The 16,564-nt window shown below is 38.0% G+C and overlaps 1 protein-coding gene across 7 annotated transcripts in view; it reads right to left on the reverse strand.

Annotated features, from left to right (window-relative positions):
* Nucleotides 1-4,443: 4,443 nt before the first annotated feature.
* The window catches only part of Tmem232 (transmembrane protein 232), a 285,084-nt gene continuing 272,963 nt past the window's right edge, over nt 4,444-16,564 (reverse strand). For 4 of the 7 annotated variants that reach the window (NM_001289486.1, NM_001008973.2, NM_001289485.1 and 1 more), the window contains 2 exons: nt 13,649-13,742; nt 4,450-5,050 (listed from right to left, as the gene is read on the reverse strand). In NM_001289486.1, coding sequence (NP_001276415.1) covers nt 4,814-5,050; nt 13,649-13,742 — 331 coding nt within the window. In that variant the 3' untranslated portion in view covers nt 4,450-4,813. Of the gene's footprint in view, nt 5,051-13,648; nt 13,743-16,564 lie in introns of all 7 variants that reach the window. The other 3 variants (XM_006524492.3, XM_030249871.1, XM_006524493.3) reach the window with 2 other exon arrangements.

Raw genomic sequence — 16,564 nt, forward strand, 5'->3', positions numbered from 1 at the left:
ACATGTTGTCAAACTGCCTTCTAAATATTTATGTTCATACCTACAGCTTAGTGCTGTTCTCAGCCTTGGACAAAAAAGCTTGACTTGCTGCAGGTGAAAGCTAATGCAGACTCAGACTTGGTCCTTAGTCCTAAGTGGAACCTCTATACTGCCCTCTTCAAGAGCCAAACAACATTGCCAAAGAGGGTCTGGAAGGACTGTAAGCCAGAAGACAGGGAGGGATGTTAGGAAACACTGTCTTTCTGATAACGCTCCATTATTGCAACTGTGAATATACAGTGGCTATGGATACCTGCATAAGATCAACCCAAGACTTAGTCCTTCTGCTTTTCCCCACGGTTGGGGAAGGGGTCATGAGGACCCGCCCCTTTCTGAGTTATTGGCCCTTACCTGTGACTTGATCAAGGTTACTTTCTGCAACGGGGCAGCCACAGCTCACACTCCAATAATAACTTTCTATCGACAGTCACACAAGCAATCCTAATTAAACTCATTCTATCTGAAGAAAAAGAAGAAAGAGATGTGAAGGTGGGAGATGACTAACTGGCAATCGGCAGCCAGAAGGTGTAGGAAGGAAATAATAGAGAGTAATTGGGCATGAGTAAAACCACAATTGTATAAAGCTGTGCAATAGTCAAAAACTAACAAAACTGCATCTTAAAAGCTCTGATGTTATGATTCACCGTTCCCACAGCAGTAAAGGGAGAGGTGACAGGGCATTCATGAGATTCACTCCAGTCTTTTCCACCCAGGAGCCACTGGGTCCTTTCCAAAGGACCTTTGATTGTCACAGCTGGAATCAGAGTGGTTGAGAGAGCAGGGTGGGGCACTGCTGGCCTCTACTGTAAGGTTGTGAAAAGTGCAGCTTAACAGCTCAGAAGCAGAGAGAATCCCCCATATTAAATAATTACCCATCTACAATATCTGATAAAAAAAAAACTCTCCCATCGTGCTATAGTTGTGAGCATAATAATATAATTATGGGGGCATGCTAGGGGAAGGGAATCTTTGTGGATTTTAAGCAATAAGGTCCAGGAATGTATGGATGACCTTCTTTGATTTTGTTGATAAATTTAAAGTATGAGAAAGAACAGTCAAGTTTAGTCCCCTAGAAAACGGCAATGGACAGTTACTGATAGAGAATGACAAGTCGGCTACTTGAAGTATAACGTTGGTATACTCCTATGGTCTTTCTAGATGAATGATGTCGGCTGCTCTTGATGCTTCTCAATGCACCACTGTTCCTTTGCTGAGGCTGGGTGTATGTTTGGTGGTTTTTTTTTTTCTTTAAAATTATCTCTTGTGTCCTTCCAGACCTTCATAGGTCAACTGACCTGTGCTTCTATAATTAGAACAAAAGAAATGTTCACTTCATGTTGTGGTTCAGCATCAACATCTGTCTTTTCTGTTTCTTTCCTCGACAACACATGCCTCAGAGTTTCTAGTCCTACAGGAGAACTAACTCAGAGTCTTATGGGTATTTTCATTCTTAATCCTGTAAGAGGCGATGAGTTAGCGTGAAAACTATATTCTTATATTTTGGTGGTTATTAGGAGGAAACCTACGGGAAATCCACAACCAATAGTCACTCATAAAGCCTTGGTTTATTCTAGTAAACTGGAAGCAACCATAGAAGGTAAATTATACTAGAAATCTATTTGGCAAAATAAGAAAGGAGAGTTCCTTACACTGTGTAGCCTAGAACATCCTAGATGTTGTACTACACACTCTTCCTAGTCACTTAGTGACATCGTTTCTAAGCCGATCCCTTCCTCTTTTTTTTTTTATTTTTATTTTATTTTTATTTTTATTTTTATTTTTATTTTTGAGGCTGGGAAACAACAGCTGAAGGAAAATTGAGAGAAGAGGGGATCGGGTTGTTTCTGGATTTTGCTTTTCCAGGCAGTGTGATCTATAACAGACAGCTTGTTCCTCTTTTGATGACTTCTTTGTCTGTGCTCTCCAAACCAGTTCCACTGTGTCCCTCACAGTGAGGCACCAGCAACAGGAGACAGCAGTCTCCTCACCAAAGGTCTGAGTCCTCCTCTGTGAGGTGTCACCTCCGCTCTACAGAACTCAAGTGTTATTGAGTCCCTGGAGCTAAAGGATGAGCATTCCCTATAGTTCCGTGTTAGTCCTATATACACCTTCCAGTAATTTCAGTTCTGAAACATCTTTTTAAAAACAATTCCTTGGGGCTGGAACAATGACTCATCACGGGGACTAAACCACCAACCTACGAGTTCACATGAAGGGATCCATGGCTCCAGCCACATATGTGGCAGAGGATGGCATTGTTGGTCATCAATGGGAAGAGAGGCCCTTGGTCCTGTGAAGGCTCTATGCCCCAGTGTAGGGGAAAGAGAAGACGTGGAGGTGGGAGTGGGTAGGCAGGTAGGGGAACACCCTCATAGAAGCAGGGGGAGGAGGGATGGGATAGGGGTCTCAGGAGGAAAGGGGATGACATTTGAAATGTAAATAAAAAAATATCCAATTTAAAAAACAAAAAAACAAAAAACACTTACTGCTCTTGCAAAGGACCCGACTTTGGTTCCATTCCCAGGACTCACATCATGGTTCATACCTGCTTTATAGCTCTAGTTCCAGGAAATTCCGCATCATTATCTGGTCTCCAAGGACTCATGTATATGGTGCTCATAAACTTGTTCAGGCACACAAACACTTTTAAATCAGTTCTTTATATTGAATTCTCTCTGTTAAAATTATTGACAACCTTGTTTTTCTAATTAGCATTTGTCTGTGACAATCTTTACCTAATTATGTCAACCTTAAAAAAAAAAGAATGAATTTAAGCACAAGGAGTTTATTAACATGTCTACTCTTTCAGAGCCACCAGAAATCAAACTAGAATGTGTCTCCAGATCTATGAGCATGAACTCACCAACATTTCAAGAGGAATCAGAGATAGAGAACTAGAAGAAATGTCTGCTTTCGTATTTTAAAATGTAATTTAAGAAGAAGGGTGTGGGAATTCTAATCACCTCCCTCTCTTCTAATCATTCCCTGTATCATTGTCTACCTGCTAATATATAGATCTTACATCTGCTTCCTTCCATGTCACAATCACTGTGACAGCAAAAAGATTTTAACAACAAATCTATGCATGTCAAGGATGGGAAGATGATGGAACATTGGAAATATCGAGAAAGTTATGGAACCGTGAGGGTAATCGACCAATGAGGATCAAGACTATAGCAGTTAAAGTAAGTCTCCAGAGGAACCAAGCAGAACACACCCCAGATGCCAGGAAGATTGAGAAATGGAGAGGCCAGCATCTCTCTACAAAGAGGATATAGAAACAGAAGGAATAGTTGAAGTTCTTGTAAGTGGCAGTTAGACTATTCAAACCCCTCTCCTACAGCTCAGCAGTCAGAGTTTGGTAAAGTCCATGTCACACGGTGGGTGATCTTAATGAGACTGAATGCGACGTGGTGTGAGGGGTTGCAGGAGGAAATCTGAACTTGCTTGGGTAGAGTAGTGGGAAGAATTTTAGGATATGGTGGTGAGCAGCTCATGAAGACATGAAATTAGCTGGTTTTCTGGATTAGTATTTCACTCAATTTGCATATGGCTATAAAGCAGAGATGATGGAGATAGAGAGGAAGGGTGTGCTGTGAGATTTCCTATAGGGCAGGAGGGAATGAGTAAGGAGTTGGTAGAAGAAACACGAATATGAACCGTGTAAATGAGAAATGAAAACAGAAAGCTCCCCGCCACATTCTTCTCCCTTTGGTTACTGTTATCCTGAACAACACAATACCAAAAATATTACCTAGAAACCTCATTCTACAGACTGCAAATGTATGGCCCATTTTCAAATTTAAGCCCTCAAAACAATAACTTTCCTTTAAAAAGAAATCTTACCTGGAGCTTTCTTGATAGACTAAGAAAAGCCACAGTGCTGTGCATACAAGTGTGGCAAAGTGGTAGGGAATTCCTCAAGACGTCATAGTTATTCCCTAAGGCCCTTCACTGATTTGGGGTACCATTCCACCTGTATCAGCATTTGACATCCCTAATAAAGTATTTGCCTCTTGAATATCACCAAACTACATGTGTGAAATTTGGAATTTAAAAATATTTTATCTATATTTTCAGAAAGGAACATCGGGAGCCATAGAAACTTCCATTCCTTTATCCTTGCCCATAGGCTGAGAATCTCAGATGAAATGAAATATCATTTATAGAATAATTCCTGATTAGATGATTGCCTTGAGTAGTTAGCACCAAACTTTCTGGACTCCTTCAAACCCAGTCTCATAAACTCATGTGGCAAACTAAAATGGCTGTCACTCATAAGTATCTTTGACCATCCCTTAAACATCACACTGATCTTAGAGACTTACCTTTCTGGACTTGCTTCTACACAGTCCTGTATCATGTGGGGTTTAGTTCTTCAAAAATCGACGATAAAATACAGACTCCAGAGCCATCCTAATTTCTTTATTCAAATAGAAGTGATTCTAGGGACTCAACCCCATGTTCATTCACACTCTAAAGAAAAATTCTTACCACCCCCTCATGTTCTGACTTGATGATCAGACTTCATTTCACATTCTTCTCATGGTGCAGAGAATATCAGTGCTGAGAGTGGTTGAAAGAGCGATCCTCGAACAAGGGGAGAGCCGCTGAGGGAAGAATGGGTGTAGCTGGAAAAACTACTTCACCTAATGTGAAGAAGAGTTGACTATTAATTTAAGACTATGCTGTGACTACTAATGGGTGCCAAAATAGCAACTCCTTTTTAAAAATGGCTGCAGACTGACTCTAAGAAAACTCTTCTACACCGAGTTCACTTAGCATTTGGTGCGGTGCTGGGTTTCAGCTCGAAGAACCCACATTTCTTTTCTGAGCCACTTTCTTTTTCTGACAGAATTATTTCATAGGGTTTGGTTTGTTTGTTCAGTTTCCGTTCTCTTTGCTTCATAATTTCTTGAAAGTGAATCTTCTCCTTTTCCTCCTTGTCCTTCTGATTTTGGGCCTTATATGCTTCCTCTTCTCGCTTTCGGGCCTCCATATCTTTCTGCCACTGCGACAGAGATAATAACTTATTTACATATTTACTTTTCCATGGAAAAAGTACATGTCAAAATAGCTTTTCAAATGTGCACTGATATGACTGTTCTCTTACCGTTTGCAGGGGCGTCCAAGTTTCTTATACTCTAGCATATTTGAAACATGCACAAAGATCTATATGCCCTACAGAAGCAGAATTTCGTCTTAAAAGTAATATTTGTTTCTATATCCCAGGGTGCTTTGCTGTCCTACTCAATGCTGATGTTTCCGAGACAGCCTACACTATAAAATGAAAGATATCACTGAAGGAAAAAAAAAACCGCACAGAAAATGCATACTAAAGTCAAGGGTTCAATCTCACTGCTAATCAGGTTGGACATGGAATTGACAGCCATGCAGTTCTTCGCTGTAGCAGACCAGTGTGTCTGACATGAGGAGAGCTAAGAAGCTGTAATTAGTGTTGGAACTAAGGATTGAGAAGGACTAAACACCAGGAGGAACATACCCCCTTCTAACACTGTTGACAGAGGAAATGGGTACCAGGAGTAGTAAGCCCTTTTCAGACTAAGCAGACTGTTCAGTGTGGAGTCACTCCAGGTGTGATCTGCTGGAAACCCCTAAGACTCCCACCTGCAATGTTTTATTTTTGTCTGTTTGTCTGTCACCCTCAGCACAACACTCACAGCATGCCATGCAACCTTATTACAAGATTTGCAAAATGTTTAAATAAACATATGAGGAAACACTGAAACATAAACATAATATCATATATGCTTATAGTAGATGACTGTTAAATAACAATATCATATATGCTTATGATATATGCTTATGATATATGATTACCTGTGTAGAGAGAACATCTTGTGTATTGTATGGACGTATCTCCTGTCAATTAAAAAGCCTATGACTTAGGCAGGAAATGGATGTGGGACATCCAGGAGTAGAAAGAAGATAGATAGATAGATAGATAGATAGATAGATAGATAGATAGATAGATATCCACAGAGATCTTAATCTCCAAAGAAGGGAGAAATAAATGGAAATTGATATGTTTTTAATGATACATGGATGAATGAATAAATCCAGGTCTTTGATCTCAATGCTTACAAGACAAAGGCAAGTTGATTGTGAATCTGAGGTCAGTCTAATCTACAAACAAATCCAGTCAGCTTGGGCTACACAGAGAAACTCTAACTCAATAAATAATAGTAAATTGTTTTAATTATAAAGATGAAGGTGGTTATAAGTTTAGTGGTTATAATGGTATTATAAATCCTCTATGAGAGATCAAAATAGAGTGAATCTAAATAAAAAAGAGCCTGCTAAATGGAATCAATCTATACTTTTGATGACTTTGGGTTGTTGGACTAAGGGCATGCTCTTTTGAGAGAAAGACTCTATATCTGTGTTAACAGAAAAGAAGAAAGGGTTTTGGATCCCTTCCAAAGTAATAACAATCAGATTTGGTAGTGGAAGACCCCCTGAAGATCTTGGCTACAGATAAGAAAGAAATAAAATAACAAGACCAAACAGGACAGGTAACATGATTTGCTGATCCCTCTGGATAGGATCAGTGCTAAACTGAAACATAAAAATTTCTCTAGCCAGAACTTCCGCTGTACTTAGCCAATAGATTATGTTGTCTGCAGATCCCTCAAGATTCATCATGTCATCCTTTTGTATGTCTCAAATAAAGATTTATATTACAATTTGGTCATATGATCAAACTAACTCCTAAACAAAGACAAAGTTGTCTTTCACCTGCTCAAATTAGGAGCAAAAATTAATCCTTAACTGATCTGTGCACCTTGCACATTCCATACAAATATCTTTATAGAACTAAATATTGGTTATAAGTTTTATATATTATGGAATAAAACACCAAGAGAGCAACTCTAACAAGACTCATCCTCAGCAATGCTGGGATGACCTAATGCCCAGCTCCCTGCATGATACTGCCTCAAATGATGCTGTTTCTAGACACTCACTTCTAGAATAGCTTCAGAAAGGACTGTTAATCCCAGACAGCCTTGGTTCATCCAATCTTTCAGATTTCTCCAGTCAGGACAGTCTTGAATTTTCCCAATACAGACAGACTAGACAACAAATGATGCCAGATAGCTTTCTTTTGACTTAACCTTTTTTTTTTTCAATTTCCTTTTGGTTTAGGAATTCTTCACTCCAGTTCAGCAGGAAGCAATTATAAGAAGACTGTTGTTCCAGCCCCTTAAGTTGGCGTGGATGGTTTTGGTTGTTTTATGAATTATAGCTATGTTGTCATCTTAGGGAATGCTTTACAAATAATTTTGGTCTTGTACAGGAAGGAAATGAAATGGAGAGCTTAATCTCAGGATTTCTATCTTTCCTTTTTTCTCTATCCTTTCTCAGGTAAAGAGAAGGGGGTGAATAAAAGGGGAATATAGTACTATTATAAGAAATTAGACAAATAGGGATGGATTATTAAACATTATCTTTGCATTTTGATGCAAAATTAAAGTTACATATTCTTACATTGATACAATTTATATATTGATACAGATTTAAAATTAATTTGTTATATTTGTATGTTTTAACTTCTGTATAGGTATTATACCTATACAACTCATTTTAAAATACCAGGTTTAGTCTCAGTCCTTTTAATGACTGCTTTTACAAACTGTTTAAAATAATAAAGGTTAATAGACAGTCAAACTCATGGTCATATCAGATTATTAGTCTTGGATCAACACTTAAATATACATCCTGGGTTGTACAGATAGCAGCTGGGAGGCAGACAACATTCACTTGTTCAGATATGCTATGAATAGATAGATGGTCTTTAAAAAATCTTGGAGACCCAAAGAATATGGCATTTAAAGATACTTTTATTAATGTAAGGCTTTTTTGAGATTGAGACATGTCAGCTACTGGCAGCACCCCATTCAACTTGGAAAAAGATGATAAGCATCAAAAGACCCCCATATGGAGTTGCTTCAATTGTAGCAAGCTAGCCAATGGTCAAAGAAAACGTACTAAATTTATCTTCACAGAGAATGCTGTCCAGAAAGGACGAACAGATGCAGGGAAGTCAATTGCCAAGCTCCGCCAAGATAGGGTAAGCAAGTCCTTCATAATTCCTGATTTGCAAAAAGTCTGTTAGATATTTGGGGCCAGAAGTCTGAGAATAGATACTCCAATGTTATAGAGAATATTGGGGACCATCAAGGTGGTCAGCTGTCTATCATTTCTATAATTTTTGGGAGCTGTGTCATTGTGCTTTCTATATACTGAAGTAATATTTATTTCCTTCTCAGTTCTCTGATGGGGTTAAAGACTGGATAGTCATAGTCTTACTATAAGCTTAAATTGTTTAAGATTTAAAAGGATAGTTTTAGGTTGGCAATACAAATTAGGATACAAAAATGTTTTAGATACAGAATTCTGAACCGTCCCAAGACAGGATAGATGATAAAATACTTTATCTAAATTGCCAAATATAAATGGACTGGACATTGTAAATATATATCATATATTATAGTTTTCATAAAAGTTCCATAAATGCTATATTTAAAAGAAAAATCTTTTATTGGACTACAAAGGAAAACTGTAGAGAGAATATCTTGTGTATTGTATAGATGACAATTTAAAAGACTATAGCTTAGGCAGGAAATAGAGGTGTGATATCTGGGAAGAAAAAGAATTCTGTGGGAGGAGAGGTGGGAGAGTTGTCGAAAAGATGTGAAAAGATTGATGCACAGGTAACCAGCCACATGGTGAAATGTAGACTAGAATGAATGGGATATTTTAAGTTATATCTAGTCAGAGAAGAGCCTAGGTATATGGTCAAGGTATTTGTAAATATAATTTGAGTCTGAGTCTTAATTCTGGAAGCTTGGGGCTGCAAGGCAAAACCATGACTTAACTACAACACACCTGATTAAATTTTAATGATACAAGAAATGAGCTACTATCATGTTTCTTGAGATGTTATCTGAACACCATAATTATATATTCAGTTTTTCAGAAAATAATTTATTGGATGAAATATACAGGAAATTGTGGCAAAAACATTCATACTATTCAAGCAAAACCTGAAATTTATTTCATTTGCAAATTTGTGATATTCAATCACAACAGATATTTTCTCATATGTTAAGCCTTACAGTTTATTTTTAGCCTTCTAAGTTTTTTTTGTTTGCTTGTCTCATAAAATTATACCACAAACTTCAGTCACTGTTAACTACACCCCATTCCTATCTCATTCCGTTTCTTCCCTCCTCCTCAGCAAGTTCCCCGACCCTGACTTCATGTCTACATTTTGTGTGTAACCCACTGTACTGGCTAGTTTTGTGTCAACTTGACACAAGCTGGAGTTATCACAGAGAAAGGAGTTTCAGTTGGGGAAATGCCTCCACGAGATCCAGCTGCAAGGCATTTTCTCAATTAGTGATCAAGGAGGGAGGTCCCCTTGTGGGTGGTGCCATCTCTGGGCTGGTAGTCTTGGGTTCTATAAGAAAGCAAACTGAGTAAGCCAGTGGAAGCAAGCCAGTTAAGTAACATCCCTCCATGGCCTCTGCATCAGCTCCTGCTTCCTGCCCTGCTTGAGTTCCAGTCCTGACTTCTTTTGGTGATGAACAGCAGTTTGGAAGTGTAAGCTGAATAAACCCTTTCCTCTCCAACTTGTTTCTTGGTCTTGATGTTTGTGCAGGAATAGAAACCCTGACTAAGACACCCACTGAGTTTAACCAGTCTCTTGTCCAAGAGTGGGGCAGAGCATATTTACTAGAGCAAAGGCAGTTTATTAGAGGATATCTGACTAGAGAAAATGACATCCTGACTCAATAACTATCAGCAGCCAATAGTCCCTCCGGGATATTAGAAGATTTATATAGACTACTTCCCTACACATAATAAAATGTGGAAGTGCCCACTCTTATATATGTCTTGTGCAGGAAACCGCAGTGACATGAGTTTAATAGCTGTGACGTGGCCAGAAGACATTTTTTCCTGTGCATCTCCTGATCCTCTAATTTGCTCTTTTTTTTTTAATTTTATATTATTTTTACTATAAGAGATTGTATCACTTGCTCCCTACCTTTCATCCCTCTGGGCCATAGTCTCTCAAACCCCTCCCATGTCTCCACCACACTATAAACTATTATTATTATTATTATTATTATTATTATTATTATTATTATTATTATTTATTACATACATATATGCTTGTGAGTGTGTATGTATGCACAAGTATATAAATATAACATGCTGAGTCCATTTTTGTTGTGTGTACATATATTGTTACAAGGGTGATCACTTTCCATTGGATAACCAATAATGGATGAGGCTGATTCCTCTTCCACCAGCAGTCTTTAGTTGCCTGAAGCTCTTTGTCTAGGGATGAGGAATCCCACAGAATCTCCTTTCTTGTTAACATTTCCATCATATTGTTATAGTTTTGGTCTTGGTTAGGTGGTCATTTCTAGGAGACACTTGCTTCACAGGACACTTCCTGGGTTTATGACTCTTACAATCTTCCTTCCTCCCCTCTTCTGCATCCTTCCCTACACCAAAAGATGTGGGAGCTGTGATGTAGATGCATCCACTAAGGGCCGAGCACCACAATCTGCTAATATCTGCATTGTGTCTGATCATCTTCAACAATGTTCTCTTAACCTTGACCATTTGTACCTGAACACTCTGTCTCCTATTTTTGGTGGTTTGGACAGTTATGGGTTACTTTATCAACTCTTACTCAGTGTAGTAAGAAGGTTGAGGACAGCACTAATATATGTATATAAACACAAGTGTTTCATGTGCACTTGGCAAAGCAATAACATAAGGTTTTCCCTAGAGTCTATGGCCTGTTCAGCCATTGGCTCCTAACCAGGTTGACTACCAGGAATATATTCTTCTCCATGAGACGGGCCTCAGTTCCAATCAGAAAATGGTTGGTTGGTTGTTTACATAACTGTCATACCACTAACACACTAGAGAGCACAGATCATTATAGCTCATAGAATTCATAGCAAAATAACACTGTTGATAACTTTTCCCCTAAAATAGCCTTTATAGCACTATTGAGTCAATTTACCATGTAGGATTCCAAATAAATTCCAACTTTATTGCTATATATCTATACTCCCACTGACAGTGACTAAAGGAGCTCATTTCATTCATCCTCACCAGTGTTCATATTTACTTCTTTCTTTAATACTAGTCATTCTGACTATGTATGATAAAATATCAAATCACTTTGAATTTGGGTTTTCTGGTGGCTAAGGATGGTGAACATTTTTTAAATTGTTTATTAGTCATTTGTATTTCTTGTTTGGAGAACTCTACCTCCAGTTCCTTAAACTATTTGTTAAGTAGATTATTTGTTTACTTAATATTTAGATTTTAAACTCATTCTAGAGTCTACATTCTAATTTTCTATCAGGTACATAGCTAGCATAGGGCTTCTCCTATTTTGCAGGCTTCCTTTGCAGTATAGATGCTTTCTAACATCATGAGTTTCTACTTGTTGGTTGTTAGCCGTATTCCCTGAATGGAGTCCTATTTGAAAGGCTTGTTCCTATCTTTAAGTGTACGCCCTACATTATCTAGTAATTTCAGAATTTCAGACCTAACGTTGAGGTCTTTGATCTTTTGTAAATGATTGACCCAAGTATTATACTGAGTAGGCATGAAAAAAACCTGGGCACTCTTGCCTTGTCTGTGTTATTAGTGGGGATGCTTCAAGTTTTTCTTCATTTATACATGATGTTGGCTACATGGGTTCCACATGTAGTCTTTACTTAGTTGAGATGTGCTCCTCAATCCCTAATCTCTCCTGAGCTTTTATTATGAAGGGATGTATTGTTTTGTCAAAGAATTTTTCTATAACTATTAAGATGGTCATGGGATTTCTGTCATTAATACTGTGTGGATGAGTAATATTGATTTTCATATGTTAAAAAGCTCCTGAATGTCTGGAGGGAAGTCAACTTGATCAAGACAATTTTTTTTAATGTTCTTAAATTTAGTTTGCAAGTATTTTATTTAGAACGTTTGGGTCTGTGTTCAAAAGATACTGGTCTGTAATTTTCTTTTCTTGTTATGTCTTTCTATGGTTTTATAATTAGAAACAATTCTTTAAAAAGAGTTTGGAAGTTTTCTTTCATTTTGTATTTGAAAGAATAATCTGAGAAGTATTAGTCCTAGTTCTTAGAAGATCTGGTTGAACTGAATTCCATTTAGACCACATAGTTTTATAAAATTGGGATTTTTAAACTACAGTTTTCATTTTTATATTTGTTGCAAATCTGCTTATAATATTTATTTCATTTTTGTTTAGTTTTGATGGGTCATACCTATCTAGAAATTCATTTGGATTTTCTGGTTTTCTTTAGTATCTTATAATGGCTCCCTTTTCAACTCTAATTTTACTGATATGGATCCTTTTTTCCTGTAGTTTGGTTGATTTAGGCTGAGTTTCTCCAATTTACTTATTTTCTCAAAAAAAAAAAAAACTTTTTGTTTTAGTGATTTTTTTCCTTCTGTTTTTGTTTGCTTCATTTGTATTTCACTAATTTCTGCTCTGATCTGAATTATTTGCATCCAGTTATTTGGAATTTTTTCTTGTTTTTTTTTTTTCAGCCTTAAGGTACATTAGGTCATTGATTTCATAATCCTCCTCTTCTCTCTCTCTCTCTCTCTCTCTCTCTCTCTCTCTCTCTCTCTCCCTCCCTCCCTCCCTCCCTCCTCCCTCTCTCTCAGATTTAAGGTTTCTCTCTAGCACTGCATTCATAGGTTTTGTGTATCCAATTTTACTTTTCATTCCTTTATAATTCAATGGTGTATTATTTGCTCTCCATTAATCTGTAAGCGTAGATCTAGTTGTATTGTTTTATAAAATTAGTTAAGCCTGTCTTTAGTGTATATACATTTAGAATTGTCATTTCCCCTTGATTGATTTTTCCACATTTATCTGTCTAAAGTGACTCTACCTCTTCTGACTGGACTTGTTTTGAAGTTTGTTTTGTCAAATACTCAGATAACAATGTTTGGGTTCATCATGGTCCTGGTTGTTTGGAAGAGCTTTGCCCATCTCTTCACACTAAGTCAGTGTCCATCTTTGTTGCCAAAGTATACTTCACTGGATCAACCAAAGGAAGGAATCTGTTTCTAATCCAAATCTATGTGGTTTGATAGGAAAATGACCACTATTCCTAGAATGTCGAAGAAGCTATACCCATGAAGTCTCATCGACATGGCTACCTACGCATGAGCTAAACAGGGATATACTATAAGACATGCTGATACAAAGGGGGAAATATCATAAGGTTTTAACCTTAGTTTAAAAAAACCTACAGATTATTATTAGCAAGTGCTAAGATTTAGAAAAAAATAGTCTTTTACAGGGAAAAGGCCCAAAATTGTTTATCTAATACCAAGGGTTTGGCCCTGAGATCATGTACATGATACTGACTGAGCAGGCTGTACAATGATATATGCACATATTTCAACAATTAAGTAAATATAGGCTATGTATTTGAAGGAGAGTAGGGAAAAGAATTGGAGGGAAGTAAGGAAGGGTGAAAATAATGTAATTATATTCCTGTTTTAAATTAAAAATGGAAGTCAGTCTTACATGATGATCAATGATTTCTTCCAATTTCTTATCTGCCTTGGTGAAGAAATTTGGATACGGAGTCATGGAAACTTCTACCACAGAAGAATGATCCCTTCAAAAGAACATACACACACACACACAAAAAAGATGTTTAGCATTAGGTTGAGACGTGATCCTTCATTAAGACGCTTTATTAACCTTACTCTGATAGACTACTGATGTGCTAACTTGCAGTTTGTCAAAGTCATTTTGGATTACCACAACTAACATTTTTGAGAGTAAGACATTAAATATACAATGAAAACTAGAAAATAATTTTTTAAAAGAATAATTTTTTTGTGGGCAGATGCAAACTCTACAGCTGATGCATAGCTATTGAGCTGTAAGAACACAAAAAGTGAGTTACAATATTGGAATACCGCAGTACCCAGTGGGGAAGTGAGCACACCCGTCATTCCCTCACAGGACCCTCCCACCCTGAAAGCTCTAAGGAAGGATGCCTAAACCTAAAAATTTGATCTAAGAAATAATGAGTTTATATTGTATAAATGTGATTTTAATATTTTTTAAGTTAGCCATATTACTGTGATACTTTAGCAAGGTCTTGTAAATTTGCTGCTATTATATAGCTGGGCCCCAAATTAAGGCAGATTAGAGACAAAATACCCAATACTAATTCTACGATTTCAGATATTAGGAAAGAATTGTGCACAGTAAGAAATATGTAAAAAAAAAATGAAATGGTGGGAAGGGGGTTTTGAGAGAGAAATAAAAAGTTATAAAGAGAAAGACGTAGGGAAGAGACCAAAGAAAGAAAATGCTGAAAAATTTCAATATCACAAAATGAAGTTTGATCAATACATTAGTTTGGAGTACTTCACATTGATTTTCTCATACTTGTTGCCTGTATCATTCTAACAAGTTCTACATTCTTGCTTTCCATTGTCCCCTTGCAGAACCACATGAACTGTTCTATCCTGCAGTAAAAGCTTTTCAGATCTCCGTCTACCTTCACCACAACACTCTTTTCCCTGAAAACCATCACCATCTCTCCTCTGGACTCACAACTAATCTTTGGAATTTGTTCTTCAGTGTGGTAGTTTGAATGAGAATGGCCCTATGAGCTTATTTGATTGAATACGTGGTCCCCAGTTGGGAGAACTGTCCAAAAAAAGATTAGGAGGTGTGCCCTTGGATGGAAGAGATATTTCACTGGAGGTGAGCTTTTAAGGTTTCAAAAGCCCATGTGACTCACAGTTAGCTCTTCTGCCTAATGGTTGTGACTTAGGCTGTTAAGTAAATAAATGATAATCAAGCTGTAATCATAGCACCATAGAGACTATGTGTAGAGGAAGGGACTTGGAGGGTGGCACCTGAACCTCCCTGGGAGGTGGAAAGAGAATAGATTTTATAGTGGCCTGGAGGCAGGGGCATAGATTGAAATGGGAGGATCAGGTGGGGAGGTGAAAGAGAGACAGGGTTATGGGAGGGGATGAGTAGAAAGAAAGCTACAATTAAGGTGACAAAGAATTCTACTTCAGTGGAAACTTTTGGAAACTCTCTAAAATACATTAAGGTGATCCTAAGGAAGTCTCCAAATAATGATAGAGATGGAGTCCCAGACTGGCTATCACCAAACTAAACTTTCAGTGCCAGGGACTGGGTTTTATCCAGTTGATAAAAGGGGTTGGCTAAAAGGGTCCCATGGGCAATCTCAAACAATCTAGGCTGTTGCCAAGACAGTACCCCAGTATAGGGGAATTGAGGGCAGGGAGGTGGGAGTGGGTGAGTGGGTGGGTGGGTGGAGGAACACCCTCATAGAAGCGGGAGGGTGGGGGGAGGATGTGATAGGGTGTTTCCATTTCCGGGGAGGGAGGAAACTGGGAAAGGGTATAACATTTGAAGTGTAAATAAAGAAAATATCCAATAAAAAAATAAATAAAATAAATAAAGAACAGCTTGATGGGACATGGAATAAAAGAGATGGTGATTAGGGTAAGACCTTCCCCAGCTAAGCTTCCTACTTGTAAAAGAAAATGCCTAAAGTTTATTCAATAAAGGAAAGCAACACATCAAAGCTTAGGCTAATGTAATTAAAGGGGAGGAACAGACTCCATTCCAAAGCAAGCAATAGAACTTGGCAGCATCAGTCACGTAGTTCTATTGTAGCCAGTTGTCCTATTTTCCTAGATTTACATATGTGTCCAGCTCATAGGCTCACTTACAATTGCTAGAGCATTCTGTTGCCCTCAGTGTCGTCTGTTTGCATATTTTGACAATGTTTTCCTCTTCTCCTCATCTTCTTCCATGTTGGTTGGGTTAGTGCTTTTAGTTCAAGCCCAGTGCCATTTTATTGGATCCTTCAGAGACTTTTCTTTATTGCACTTACCCAACTGTAGCTTTACATTTATCATGAGCCCATGTGAGTCTGATGTTTTCCTAAGTAGCTGCCCAACCAAGGAGACTTTTGTCTGTTGTCCTTTCAAATGCCCAAGACAGTGTCAGAAAACACCCCATTTGCCTGTATGTCTCCTCAATGAGGGATGGACAGGTGAAGCTGTCAGGATGCTTTTAACCCTCTATATTTTCTAAGCTGGTGCTAGAAGTTTATCTCATCAGTACCCCATTCTGTAAGAGTCATGATCTCAGGAGGTGGGCTGCACAGTAAAGCAGATACGCGGTTCAAAGGAAGCAACACAGCACCCACTGGGGAACATGGAGCTCTCTCCCAACCAGTAATCCTGAGAAGCAGTATGAGCAAGAGAGGCTTGCATGCTCCTCTCGCTGCTCTATTAAAACATTATAGAAAACTGTGACTCTCGAGAGCTGGGCATTGGAAGACAAACAGGGCTGACACCTGGGTTAACTGTAGTCATTCCACAAAAAGTTGGGCATGTCCAAAGTTCAGAGAACTAGGCTAAGCACTCTGAAAAG

This window comes from Mus musculus, chromosome 17 (genome assembly GCF_000001635.26).
Source record: "Mus musculus strain C57BL/6J chromosome 17, GRCm38.p6 C57BL/6J".
NCBI classification, from domain to species: Eukaryota; Metazoa; Chordata; class Mammalia; order Rodentia; family Muridae; genus Mus; species Mus musculus.